This window comes from Camelus ferus, chromosome 6, assembly GCF_009834535.1.
Source record: "Camelus ferus isolate YT-003-E chromosome 6, BCGSAC_Cfer_1.0, whole genome shotgun sequence".
NCBI classification, from domain to species: Eukaryota; Metazoa; Chordata; class Mammalia; order Artiodactyla; family Camelidae; genus Camelus; species Camelus ferus.
Window position 1 is genome coordinate 89,713,183 of NC_045701.1, and position 14,787 is coordinate 89,727,969.

General features: G+C 42.9%; 1 protein-coding gene across 1 annotated transcript in view; it reads left to right on the forward strand.

Annotated features, from left to right (window-relative positions):
* Window positions 1-14: 14 nt before the first annotated feature.
* The window catches only part of YY1 (YY1 transcription factor), a 29,791-nt gene continuing 15,018 nt past the window's right edge, over window positions 15-14,787 (forward strand). Inside the window, exons 1-2 of the mRNA XM_032482627.1 lie at window positions 15-1,081; window positions 14,234-14,396. Coding sequence (XP_032338518.1) covers window positions 415-1,081; window positions 14,234-14,396 — 830 coding nt within the window. The 5' untranslated portion in view covers window positions 15-414. The remainder of the gene's footprint in view (window positions 1,082-14,233; window positions 14,397-14,787) is intronic.

Genomic DNA, 14,787 nt, shown 5'->3' on the forward strand with positions numbered 1-14,787 from the left:
CCAAGCCTGAGCGGAGTGTGGCGGCGGCGGCGGCGGCGAGATCTGGGCTCGGGGTGAGGAGTTGGTATTTGTGTGGAAGGAGGCGGAGGCGCAGGAGGAAGGGGGAAGCGGAGCGCCGGCCCGGAGGGCGGGAGGAGGCGCGGCCAGAGAGGGCGGCCGAGGCGCGGCGCGGCGGGGCGCCGGGGCGAGCAGCGGCCGAGTGAGCGCGGGGCGCACGGAGGCGAGGAGGCGGGGAAGCCCGCCGCCGCCGCCGCCGCGCCCGCCCCTTCCCCCCGCCGCCCGCCCCCTCTCCCCCCGCCCGCCCGCCGCCTTCCTCCCTCAGCCTTCCTTCCCCACGGCCGGCCGCCTCCTCGCCCGCCTGCCCGCAGCCCCGGAGCTGAGGCCGCCGCGGCTCTGGCGGCCGAGCCCTCAGTCATGGCCTCGGGCGACACCCTCTACATCGCCACGGACGGCTCGGAGATGCCGGCCGAGATCGTGGAGCTGCACGAGATCGAGGTGGAGACCATCCCGGTGGAGACCATCGAGACCACGGTAGTGGGCGAGGAGGAGGAGGACGACGACGACGACGAGGACGGCGGCGGCGGCGACCACGGCGGCGGGGGCGGCCACGGGCACGCGGGCCACCACCACCACCACCACCACCACCACCCGCCCATGATCGCTCTGCAGCCGCTCGTCACCGACGACCCGACCCAGGTGCACCACCACCAGGAGGTGATCCTGGTGCAGACGCGCGAGGAAGTGGTGGGCGGCGACGACTCGGACGGGCTGCGCGCCGAGGACGGCTTCGAGGACCAGATTCTCATCCCGGTGCCCGCGCCGGCCGGCGGCGACGACGACTACATCGAGCAGACGCTGGTCACCGTGGCGGCGGCCGGCAAGAGTGGTGGCGGCGGCTCGTCGTCGTCGGGCGGCGGCCGCGTCAAGAAGGGCGGCGGCAAGAAGAGCGGCAAGAAGGGCTACCTCGGCGGCGGGGCCGGGGCGGCGGGCGGCGCGGACGCGGGCAACAAGAAGTGGGAGCAGAAGCAAGTGCAGATCAAGACCCTGGAGGGCGAGTTCTCGGTCACCATGTGGTCCTCAGGTGAGCGCCGGCGCGCGCCGGCCCCCGGGATGTTTTTGTTTTGAAGGGAAGCCATGTTTTATGTGTGTGATGGGCGCCGCCATCTTCTTCGCAGGGCAAGTATGGCGGCCCCAAAAGATGGCGGGCCACGGCGGGGGCGGTGGGGCCGGCGGGCGGCGGGCCGAAGATGGCGGCGGAGGCGCGGCGCCGCCCGCTAGGCCGCAATGGCGTAGTTTCCCCGGGCGGGGCGGTCGCGCGGCGCGGGGCGGGGCGCGGGGCGGGGCGCGCTCGGGCCAACGGACGGCCCGCCGGCCCGTTGTCCGCGGTCCCCTCCCGCCCGGCCCCACGAGAGGCTCGGGGCGCGGAGAGGGCGTTGGCGGTGCTGCGCCGCGCGGACCTCGCGCCTGGGCCAGGCCGGGCCACCGCCTTTCCCCCGCCTTCCTCTGGGGGATGTCGCAGGCGCACACCCCGCCCCCGCCCCTTCCCCGGAGCCTCAACTGCTCCCGGGAGGCGCCTTCCGAGGGGCGGGGGTGCGCGGCCCTTTCGCCCGATCGGCGCGCAGGCCCGACCCGGCCAGCGGCCGCGCTCCCCGCGCTCGCCTGGCGGGGCGGGACTTGGACGGACGTGGGGCTCGCGTGTGCGGGCTCCGCGTCTGCAGGGCCTGTCACCACGCTGCCGGCGAGCTCCTCTGCTCCGCTCGCGGCGCTTGGTGCTCGGGGTCCGCGAGTTTTGGGAGGTTACTCGGCCCCTTACGTCGGGGAAGTTTTGTTTTAAGTACGTGGCTCTTTGCAAATAGGCCGAGTAGTTACACAGCAATGGACGGTTGCCACTAAAATGATAAAATCGAGTATTTTCGTTTTGAGTTTCCGCAGGTTTTTTGCTTGGCATAAAACTCCTTATTTTCCCCGTGAAAAGAATTCTAGAAGGCGTTTTTCTTCCATTTTAATACGGCTTTGAACGGAGGCCAAAAAATGCCTAGGGCAGTAGAGAATTATCTGCATATATAAATCTTTTTGTCTTACTTTTTAACTATCCAAAGGCTGTTTTTTTCGTGTTGTAAATCCTATTAACTTCATTCCTATGCTATCTTGTTAAATTGCTGGGAAAGTAAGTAGACTGCCGGAACTAGTTAATCTAGTACCTGTGATGCCAAGATTTAAGCTGTATAACCCTTTCCCCCCCATAATTACTTTAACGCCTATTAATAAATTCCCAGAATGGATGGAGCCTCAAAATGTGGTGAACGTTGAGCATTAAAGGATTGCTAAAATTCACAGTACCGAATGAAATAGGCAAAAAGGCTGGACTGAGAAACTGATCTTTTTGGATCTATTGAAAGCCCCAAGTTGAAATAACTAAAGCTGAATGGATCTGTGACTCAGGGGACTGAGCACAGGGAGTTTCTGTCAGTGTAATAGCCAGTACTAACAGGGGCTTCTGTTCAGTAGTTTGAGTTTAGCAGGAGCTATATGTTTAAATTAAACCTACATTTTAGTATGTTTAAAAGGTTATCAGAAGATACCTTGTGTATACATTTTGGTAGCGCAGAATGATTACACACTGATCATGCTGTAACTAAAAGCTATGTTTTTCTGTTAACAGAAATGGAGTAAGAAAGGGGGTGTTGGTTATTGATGAGTTTGCTGAATTCAGGGTATCATTTGAAATTAGATACATAGATAAACATACAGTAACCACAAAAGCTAAATTTAGTTTTTCTCTTGATATGGACATGTTGGCTTTATAGTAACTGTGAAATTATAATAGTATTTTATATATTCTGCATTTGGCCTTACCAAATGTCTAACCCACTTTTCCATACCCAGAAAACTAAAGTGTAGGCTTTACTTGAAGTGATACGTATCAAGTTAGCTTTTTAAAAGTCATTACTTCCCCTGTGCAAGTGGTTGCTTACAGACTTGTACAGTTGGGGATATTTTAATGTCCAGTTCTTTGAAGAGTTAGTTGTCAGGCATGTTATAGTACTCTGCAGAAAGGTGGTTATAAATATTGGATGGCAATAACAGTTATTGTTTTCTCAGACATGTTTGTGGTAAACTATTCCCCTTCCTTGTCCTTGTAGTTTGAAATTATTACCAAAGAGAAGTTAAACAGTTTGTGATTATGCACATTCCAAGTTCAAATTCTGTGTATGGTTTCATCTTCAGAACTGAAATAAGCAGATAATTGATAACAGGCCAAGAAATCAAAGCAGGTTAATTGTTAAGCTAAATTTCTCTCTCTCTCTCTCTCTGTGTGTGTGTTGACTGGTAGACATTGTGCATGATGCTTTCACATACGTGATTGCTTTTGATCCTAGGCATGAGTTTTAAAGCAGTCCTTTAGCCTAAGCCCAAACTTAGTTAACCTGAAGTCCTTATTTAAAAAGTTAGTACACGTAGAATATTCATGTGCACATATTAACCAGGTTGTGCAATCATCACCACTGTCTAATTCCAGAACGTTTTCATCACTCCAGAAAGAAACCCCATGGCTATTAGCAGTCACTTCCTATTTCCCTCTCCCCTCCAACCCCTGGCAACCACTAATCTTTCTCTAGATTTGCCTATTCTGGTCATTTTGATTACATGGAATCATGAATATGTTGCCTTTTGTGTCTGGCTTGGTCTTGTTTTCAAGATTTATCCACATGGTAGAGTGTACTTCGTTCCTTTTTACGGCTAAGTAATATTCAATTGTGTAGATAAAGCAGCAGGAACTGTTTAGTTTTTTTGCAGTTGAGAAAATTAAGGCTGACTGTGTTTTAATATTTAATCAACAGTTCAGCTGTGTTTTGAATATTCTTAATCCGTTGCTTTAAGGCCCATGTTTGTATTTTTCCTAAGATATAATTAATGAACATTTCATAGTTGCCAGATTTAGGGCATAATATTATGTTCCGCACCCCTAGATATTCATCACTGGTTTAGGAGTGACATCCTATTTTGTAGAACTTACTGTAAACTAAACCACTTAACTAGATCAAGTAGGAAAGCTAATAATAAAAGCTGAGTATTTAAAACACTTCGTTCTGAGAGAAACCCAAGAAATATTTAAAATTTTGAGGTTTCAGGTGGTAAGAATTTGTGACATTCTCTCAAGGCTGTTAATATTTTAATTATCTTCTGTTAGACCGAATATAGAAGTGCTTTGTGCTAGATTGAGTAAAACATCTAAGACCAGAAAACCATTGATATTAGAATCAGCAAATTGAAGGAAAGTTGAAAAGTATTAAATTTTTTCTCACTTTTATATATTCAGGAAATTCAGGTCTGCCAAAAATTACTGGTCCTGACCACTTGGTATTTTCTCTTTTTTCTTATGCTATTTATTACTAAGAAGAGATGCCACAAATGTAAATTCCCATGGAGCCAAGCCAGAGAAGCCCTCCAAAGTAATCATGTCAACCCCATGACCTACATAAGGCAGCCTAAGTCATAGATCCCAATTCCTGACCTGGTAGCTCTGGAAGCCTGGCTTACTGATAAAGCCTCTGCTGTCAGACTCTCCTCTCTGAGTTACTAACCTTCCGCCACCCTCAATCAACAGCTGTCTACCCCTAGTAGAAAAAGAAAACCCCTTATTACAGAAGGTCAGGGCTCCTGACCTACCGATGACTGACATTTTAGGCTTTTGGAAGAGAATAGTTTTTTAAAGTATGCCAGATTCCTAGATGGATATTTACAGAAAGCTCATAACAGCCCTAAATTTCCTATTTTGCTATTAGCAAAGACAGTTATTTAGAATCAACATTTCTTAAGATCTGCATTCTTTTGTTAACTCATGACCTGCTCTTTCCAGGTGACCATTTTATAAACTGCTTTTATAAACTTGTCATAGGAAGAGTGCACAAAAGTGAAAAGTTTTTATACTTTTTAAATCTGAATATTTACCAGTGAGTTATATTTTATATTATTAGATAAACACTGTATTTTGAAAATTTGGTATCTGAAACACTTCTTGGATGTTGAAGATAACATTCATTTCATTACTGTTAGAATATTAAGAAGATGTTATGAGGTCTTGGAAGTTAGTTGACTCTTGCATAAGGCTGTGCCTTCCTATTTCTGGTGGACTTTAATTACAGGAGAGGAGCCATTTCCTAGTCCTAAGTGCCTTATATTAGTAGGACTCATTCTGTTTAACTTTGTGATTAATTATCAATAACCAAGCCTAGTGGTTTCTGGAAATTATATTAGTAGTAGAATCAGATTTCCTCCTTAGAGGGCACTGACCAAAGATCTGGCCTTGGTGTATCTTAACTTCCGACCTTGAGATCTTTATTTATAAAATGACTTGGAGTGTGGGGGATCCCTAAAGGCATTGTTCAGTTCTTTATAGCAAAGAAATTCCACTCCTTTCTGAATTCCTATGCGACAAAAGGAAGCAACATACTCAATTTCTTACAGCAAAACTACCCAATTTTAACGTGACCTGGTGAATGAAATATTAGGAACTCTCTTGAGCAGAAATCTTAATGACTCTTCAGTTACTTTAGTCTTACAGTGTGGTTTCAGATATGATTAAACATTAAACCAGTGTAAATGGTTGCGATGGACTTTTTCTTGTGTAAATTATTCCCCTCAAATATAGGAACTGAGGGGCAGGGAAAGAGGCGCTGTTGTGCTCAAAGCTGTTCTGTGAGTGTCTGGATCTGTCTTCTAGGAGAGCTGCAAACTTCAGATAGAATTTCTAGTATCAGAGCATCACATTCTTAAAAACACCCCAAAGTGTCTTTCTCTTTTTGCAGTTATCAACTCAGACCTCTTCTTTCCGTTTTTTGTCTCCTTAGCTTCTAAGCATCCCAAAATAATTGAGGGGGAGAAGCTGCTGTCATAACTCCATACTGACAATTGGTTTTTAATTTTCTTGATAACTCACTTGTGATTTGTATTAATACATGAGATAGATTCTTAACAAAGACTAAATACAGATTTCTCGATTTTATTTCTGGGAATCCAGTCACGCACATACTCTTCCTTTCTGAATTTTCCAAGACTTAAATCATGTGACTTCACTCCCTTGCTTAAAAATTCCTCAAATACAACAATGTAAATATACTTAATGCCACTGAACTATAGATTTTAAAATGGTTAGAGTGGTAAAATTTTTGTTTGGTATTTTCACATACACACATCCTGGAAATAAAATACTACATTCAGTCAAATCCAGTCTTCTTATCAAAACCTGCGAGGCCGCATGTGGTTTGGCCCGGCCTTCTCTTTCTGATTTCCTCCCTCCTCCTGCTCCCATTATGCTCCAGCCTTCCTGGCCTTCTTTTAGTTCTTTGAACTTGTTCTTTTGCACTTGTTCTTACCTCTATTTCCAGTGCTCTGACCACAGATGTTCACACTCTTAGTGCCGCCTGGTTTTCAAGTCTCAGCTCTAAGACACACCCTCCCTGTTCATCCATTTAAATTAGCACCCTCCACCCCATCACTCTATCTCATAGTCCTGTTTTATTTTCTTTGTAGTGCTGCCTGGAATTGTCTTTTTCTTCTTCTTTTTTTTTTTTAACTGTCTGTCTGTCTCCTTTAGAGTGTAAGTCCTGGGCTGTAACCCTGCAGCCTTAGGATGGTACAAGGCACGTAGAAGATTCTCAGTAAATAACTGAGTGAGTGAGTGCGTGGCAGCTGTGCTGTAAGGCAGAGTCATGGCCTCAAGACCAAAATACCATTCTCATCTATTACTACATCAGGAAAGGGAGCAGTAAAGGTGGGGAGGGTGCAGAAGCATTCCTCTTGTAGAAGAGGCATGGACTTCGTAGTCTAGTTAATTCTAGATTCAAATCCTGGATCTACCACTCAGTGTACTTCTCCAAATATATTACTGGGTATTTCTTTTTGTTTGTTTGTTTTTCAGGGGGGGAGGTAATTAGGTTTATTTATTATTTTTTTTTATTATTATTTAACTGGAGGTACTGGGGATCGAACCCTAGACCTTGTGCATGCTAAGCACGCACTCTACTACTGAACTATACCCTCCCCCAATTCTGGGCATTTCTGAGGCTTAATTTCTTCCACCAGAAGCATGAGGTTAATATCTTAAAGGTTTTTTTTGAATTGAGGAAAGTGACAGTTGTTGGCATGAAACAAGTACTCAGTAAACGACAGTATCCCTTCTTAAGGTATCTGTTACTGGGGAAAAGTGGAAACATCCTAGGTCTGTTTCCCTATTGCTTATTAGTGAATCTCAAATATTTGCCTCTCCCCCATTTTAGTGATGATTTGGGTGATGGCATTGCTGAATAGATAATGTCATTTTGGCCAAAAGTCACCTGGAGTGGTTAGACCAAAGTTAATGGCCTAAGATGGAAGGTATGGAGAAACAAAATCATTAGGGTCAACCCTAATGAGCTTCCTGGAAATCAAATAAAAAAGGAAACCATACTACTGTTAACTAAATTCTAAAATAAACTGCTTTCTATTATAAAGGGGGCCACTGAGTGATAACAATGCAGATTTCAAACAGTATAGGGTCAGATTTCATGCAGGGTCTTAGAGCAGCCAGAGATTTTAAATGTAATCCAATTAGATGGTTCTTTACTTGCTTACTGTAGTTTTTAAAAGTTCAACATTTAAAAACCATTAAAAAAAAAAAAACATTAAGTATAGGACCTACTCTTTAAGGGAAAGTGGAATGGAGGTGTTTCTGCACACCTCTTTCCCAGACCACAGTGGTTGCCGTTTAATGTATTACCTTGTTTCAGTGTAATAAAGAGAGGTGGTCTGCCCTTTAATAAATGAGGAAACCAAATGAGGTTCTGTGATAGGACTGAGAGGCCTCTTGAAAGAAAGAGATCTTGATCTGGACTTTGGAAAGCCCAGATGGGGGATGAGAGGTGGGCAAGAAGGGAAGGGAAAGTTGTGTCTATCACATACCTTTTATCAGGCATTGAATAACATAGCAAAAAAAAAAAAACCCCAAAAACAGTTTGGAGCATGGAGGGCTTGTGAAACTCCACTTTTTAACCTGTTTTCTGGACCTGTAGAGGCTCCCAGCCTTTCCATCTAGTTCCTTAATCATTTCTTTTTGGCTGTAAATGTTTTGAGTCTCTTTGCTCTGCCTCAAACTAGACTGGGAGTGGCTATAGCTTTGGTAACAAAGAAACTGAATAGCTAAGAGACAGGGATGGACAAAGGCTTATTTATGTGCCTGTTTAACCTTTTGAATAAATAGTTCCATGTGCAGAAAAAAGAATGTTTATAAAATGCGAATGAATAGATTGTCCTGAGATAATTCAAATCCCGCCCCCCCCCCCCCCCCCATTTCTGGCTGCTATTGGCTAGATTCTGGTTTTCCGCACCCTACATCTTACTCATTTCACTTTGGTCTGGTTGTTGTCGGTCATTTGCCTTTAACCAGAGTGTTAGTGAGCACTAGAATCATCTAATCCACAGTTTTGATTAGAAGTTCCCACTGTGACATTTTTTCTCCTACCACCCCACTTCTTTCAGTGACTTGTATTCTCAGCTTTTTCCAAACAGGAATTCTGAGATTTGGTTTTATTTTGCTTTGCCCAGTTGTGTTCTGTGATCACAATTATAAATTTATTTATGGGTTCTTTGGGAGGCAGGGTATTTCGGATTACTTATTTATTTATTGTTTTTCAAAGTGGAGGTACTGGGGCTTGAACCCAGGACCTCCTGCATGCTAAGCATGCACTCTACCACTGATCTGTAGCCTTCCCCCTACCATTATAAATTTAGGTTACACTGGTTATAGAAACCCATTTTGAGGAAACTTCTAATGTGGATTAATCTTGTCCCCTTGAAACAATGAGATAATTAACGAAGTCCTGACCTCAAGGAAAACTCCAGAAAAGAATGAATATGCAAAATGATTTTTAAAGCAGATTTAGATAGTTGGCTTCATAAACATGCTTTACCTATATGTGTCTTTCATAATTACCCCACTGCCAGTCACTGGAACTCAGTAACATACATAACGCATTTGATATTCAGAGCTGATCAGTTAATATCTTCCCACCTCTATACAACAAATCTATTTCAGGAGTAATTATGAAATGAAAGGAGTGTAATAATGGCAAGTGCAGACAGTGAAAATCTGTATTTGAATACGTATTACAATAGTAAAATGCTTTTGTTGGGGAGAGAATATAGCTCAGTGGTAGAGCATGTGCTTCCCATGCACAAGGTCCTGGGTTCAATCCCTGGTGCCTCCATTAAATAAATAAATAAATAAACTTAATTATGCCCCCCCCCCAATAATAGTAAAACATTTTTTAGAGCATCATAAATTTCTGGTATATTTGGCCAAAGCTTCTGAAGATGTTCTTTTGCAAAAATTAGATAAAACAGCTAAATTATAGCAAACATTGACATTATGTGATCTATTGCTTTAGTATGTGTCCAGTTCTTGGTGAAAATGAGGCGAACGTTGTCTTTGATTTCTTGTGGCAGTAGATCCTAGCATCTTTGGTCATTTCTCTAGCAGTCTTCTTTTGAAATGTGATTTTTTTTCTGTATAAATAGTTCATTTTTTACATTTCATTGAATAGTCAACAACCATCTGTTTTACAATTTCTGTGTCCTAGTCTTCAAGGAGTCTCCCAAATTAACTTCCATGAAGTACACTGTTTATTAAGGAGTAAGAGACATGATAATATGAAGTTTTAAGTACATATTATGAAAGCGTACAGTAACCACAATAATTACTTAGAACTTAGACTAAGAAAATAATTTTTTTAGGCAAGAATATTATATCCCTGACATTGTTTTGAAGTGCAAGTGTAAAGTGATAATCAAAAGCAGATTTTTTTTATCAGTTTGATTATGATTTTAAAATTATGTACTTCCTGTCTGTACTCGGACAGATTGCTTTCACTATGTGCCACTTTCCCTTGGTGTGTCACTGAGTCAAATCCCCATTGGACGAAGCTCGTTGCCCCCTTCCATCTGAACATAATCTCTTCAGTCTCCTTTGCAAAAGTCTTCATTCTCAATATTGGAATTACCCAGATTTTGGTTCCAAGTCTTCTGTCTATATTTTTGAATAGATAATGTTATATGGCTTTGTGGCTTTAAATACAGTCTGTATGCCAGTGATTCCCATAGATTTCTCTCCAACCTAGATTTCTTTTTATCTGCCTGTACTTGGATATCCAGGTACCTCCTTGAGGTCTGTCCACAAGTTGTCGTGCAGATGTCTAGTGGACCCAGACCACAGTGCACTTCCAGAACTTCTCCTGCACAGTTGTCTTTTCCCCCATTTTCCATCTCAGCTAATGACACCACCATCCTCCAAGAATCACAAACAAGAAACTTAGATGGCATACTTGACATCCCTCTCCCACCCCCACCCGTCTGATTCATCACCCAGCCAAGTTTATCTCGCCTCCAAAATGAAAATAAAACTTGAATCTATGTGTTTTAAACACCTACTGATAAATGTCATTTTGGGTAGTAAATCCCTTCATTCAGAAATCTCGCTGTCAGAAATCATTCCTTTTTTCAAGAAGAAAAATTCCCCTGTAGTTTAATCCCATTTTCTCTGAGTGAAATACCATCATAGAGATCAAAGGTCAGCTAGGTTTTTCTGTAAAGGGCTAGATAGTAGTATTTTAGGTTTTGTAGGTCCTAAGGCAACTAAGCAACTCCATGTGTCATTGAAGCAGGAAAGCAGCCGGAGACAATATGTGAGCAAATGAGTGTGGCTGTTTTAATAAAATTGTATTTACAAAAATAGACAGTGTATGTGTACACCATTGTTTATAGCAGCATTGTTCACAGTAGCCAAAAGGTGGAAACAACCCAAGTGTCCCATCAGTAAATGAATAGATAAAGTAAATGTGGTCTGTTCATAGAGGAGTATTATTCAGCCACAAAAAGGAATGCGATTTTGATAAATGCTACAACACGAATGGACCTTGAAAACATGCTTAGTGAAGTTAAGCCCAAGCATGGGTGGACGAATACTGAATGATTCTACTTATGAAAAGGTACCTAGAGTAGGCAAATTCATAGAAACAAAGTAGAATAGAGGTTACCAGGGGTGAGGGAGAGAGATTGCTGTTGCATGGGTACCAGGTTTCTGTTGGAGGTGAAGTTTTGGGTATACATAGTGGTGATTGGTTACACAACACCGTGAATGTACTTGATGTTACTGAATCACACAATTACAGGTGGTTAAGTGATAAATACTATGTTTATGTCTATTTTACCAAAATTTCAAAGAATAAAAGGAAGTCATGAAAATGGGTGTGCGGTCACATGCTGGGTTTGTCTAACCGGCTCTGTCTTTAGGCTTATTTTATGCATGTTTTGTTTTCTAATTCTTAATAATCTGACTGTTTTCTGGGTCCTTGATATTCTTAAATGTTAAAACTAAGAACTGATCCTCAAGAGGTGTTTCCTTATTTGACTTCAGTTTGTGTCACTGCAAAATTAATGTGTTGAAGCCCTAATCCCTGATGTGACAATATTTGGAGGTGGGGCCTCTGGAAAGTGATTTCGTTATGTGGGTGAAGCACTCATGGATGGGATTATTGCCATATAAGAAGAGACAGAAATTGTGTAGTGTGACGAGACAGCAAGAAAACATCTGTCTGTGAACCAGGGGGACGGAACGAGTGAGCTGGCACCTTGAGCTCTACAGCTGTGTTGAGACATAACCCTTGTCAGCAGCTTGCTCGGAGCAGCAGTGGTTCTCAACCTTACTGTTATTCTTGTAGCAGAAAGATACAAGGAGTTTTCCTTACTGTGAGGAGAAAAATAGCTTCAGTGAAGAAAAGCAGCCTCCCTTGCCACCAGTGTATTTTAGTACCGCTAGAAGGTTGGTGAAGTAGGAGTTGTGCCTAGGTTGGAGAGCCTGAGGGGTAAAGGAATGATCACAGTGCTGAGAAAAGAAATTAAAGAATCTCGTTACAATGCCAAGTCCCCGCTTTATAACTTACCACATTTCCTGCCCCTTCTTAGTAATACATCCGGCTACTTTTTCTTAGGCTTCTTCACAGGTAAACGGGTAACCTGGGATATAGTGTCTAGTTCTTTCCAGTTCCAGACAAGAGGTGGCTGAGCTTAACAGTTAAGTACTCAGGTCTTAGAGTTAAATTTCCTGAGTTCATGTCTGTCACTAACTACTTAACCCTGAGCAAGTTACTTAACCTCACTATGCCTCAGCTTTCTCTTCTGTAAAATGAACTTGCTGTTTGCCCACTTCATAGGGTAATATGTGCAATGATTGAAATAGTGCTTGTATGTGAACATTAAATAAAATGTCAGCTGCAGTTGTATTCTGTGGTTCCTTGTAATGACCTAAAATGTTCGCTGAAGTGAAGAGTGGTTGGGCAGGAGAAGCATTTAAAGTTTAAAACTTGTATTCTGTGCTTTTCTTTGCTGAGAATGACTGAACTTGATAATGACCACTTGAATCAAATGAACCTGCATTCTGTCTTTGTTTTCCCTCATACTCTGATGTCATAGCTATGCATAGTTTTCTGGTGGTGACATCAATTGCAGGATTTGGTTTGGGTTTTTGGTCTTGTTTTTTAACACTGGTGGAAAGGTAATGCAAGTTGAGATTTGAACAAGCCCATTTTCACTTCTGAAAGTTCTTATTCTTAATACTCTTTGTGAAACAATTTGATGGAAAGCGGAAATTTTTACTTAACATTGAGACTGTTGGAGCATTCTGTTTTCTGCTTTAGTCACCAAAATAGTAGGAGACTGGTTTTGGCCTTTGGATGCTTTACTCTAGTTTGAGAGACAAAGCCAGCCAAAGTTCAGAATAGCTTGATTTAGAGTTCATCAATGTTATTATCCAGAAATAGTCTAGGAGTTCATAGAAAAGGTAAGCATCTCAGGCTAGCGTGATGTAATGAAACAACCCTCAAGAGAATTTGAGCTAGACTCCAGAGGGTAGGCTGGGATTGGAGAGAGGTAATAAGAGAGCAAAGGGAGAAACTTGTTTTTACTTAATATTTCCTGCCAAGCACTTGTGAATTAATCTGTGTGGGAAAACAGGCTTATTGAAATACAGGGGGCACGTGCAAAGGGGAAACAGAAGGTGAGAACTAGATATGTTAAAATGAGGCAGCCACCAGGCAGCACAGGACCCGGAATGCCTGGTGGCAGTAATTTATACCACTGTTGAGGGGGTGGTGCCAAAGTGAAAACATAGCAATTGTATTTTTTGTATCAGTTTATTCTTTAAAGCATCGCTGGAGCAGAGAACAGAACTGTGAAGATCAATTAAGAAATTATGATAGTCATTTCGGTCTGAGATAATAGTGATAAGAACTAAGTTGGTGGCAGTGGGACAAAGATAAGACCTTTTAAAAATAATCGATTGGATTTGGTGTCTGGGATACAGGAGATTAACTGTGGGAGTCAGTAGTCCTTTTTTTCCTTAGCCTGTTGGATTTGTGATGGTAGTAAGACATGAGGAGAGCTATTCTGCATTCTTTGAACACATAACTTATGAGGACCAACCTGTGTGCCTGCCTCTGACCAAGGCTTTGGGGATACATGGTGATCAAAAATGGCAAGTGTCCCTGTCCTTGTAGAGCTTACAGTCTAGAGGGAGAGGGCGACAGAAATCACACAGCTGTAATTTTTGTAGCCCATAATAGTCAGTGAAAATAGCACAAGTAAAGGCCATGCAGTTAAGGTGGATGGGCCGTGATACATTTGAGGAAATGAAAGGCCAGTACAGCTGGAGCAAAAGTAAAGAATGAGGACGCTGGAGAGGTGGGCAAGAGGCTGGCTAAGAGGTGAAGGCTATAAAGCCAGGTTTAAGTTGGCTTTGCAGAGTTGATGGTTAACAGGAAGTGTATGTGGTGGGCAAAATGCAGAACTCTGAGATGTAATGGGAGGAGAGGCAAGGAGGCTGAGAATAAGCCAGTTAGAGAAGTGGGTGAAGAACCAGGAAAAGTGAATGCCGAGGACAGTGATGGCGAACTCTTCCCACTGGGCTGAGAAGGAACATTAATGGAAAGGACGTTGACTTTGGCATTGGGGATTTTGGTGACCTTCAACAGAAACAGGATTTTAAGAGATTGAAGAGAAAGACTGGGAGGTTAAGAGGTAATGGCTATAAATCACCCGTTTAAGAAGTTGCTAATGAAAGCAGTTTTTAGTAGTTTTTAAAATGTATTTGCCCACGTACACGTTTTTACTCAGATAAGATGATCAATCTTCTGATGTGTTTCAGATGAAAAAAAAGATATTGACCATGAGACGGTGGTTGAAGAACAGATTATTGGAGAGAACTCACCTCCTGATTACTCAGAGTATATGACAGGAAAGAAACTCCCCCCTGGAGGGATACCTGGCATTGACCTCTCAGATCCCAAACAACTAGCAGAATTTGCTAGGTAAGTTGTAAGAACTTTCCTTTCTTCTAATTAAGTAAAGTACTTGAGGGTTGCCAGCTGTGTATTTTGGTGCCTAAGTTCCAATAGTGGTTTGTGTTCTTGCTCCAGGGAAGCTTCTGAAAACAAAAGCAGTTGGTTTTATTTTTAGTGGTAGCTATGCTATTGATGTAGTGGCACTGTTTCAGATCCTTGCAGACAATAAGAAGAAGCAAATACATACTCTTTAATTCCATAATTGACATTACTTGTGAATAAACAAAATTGCACGTAATTTGTTTGGAAATGGGTGTCTTTACACTACCCCCTGGCCTCTTTGTATACATTTTAAATTTGGATGTATTGTCCTGGACTAAAGCTGCAGAAGGCCTGGGTCTGTACTGGGTTTGTACAG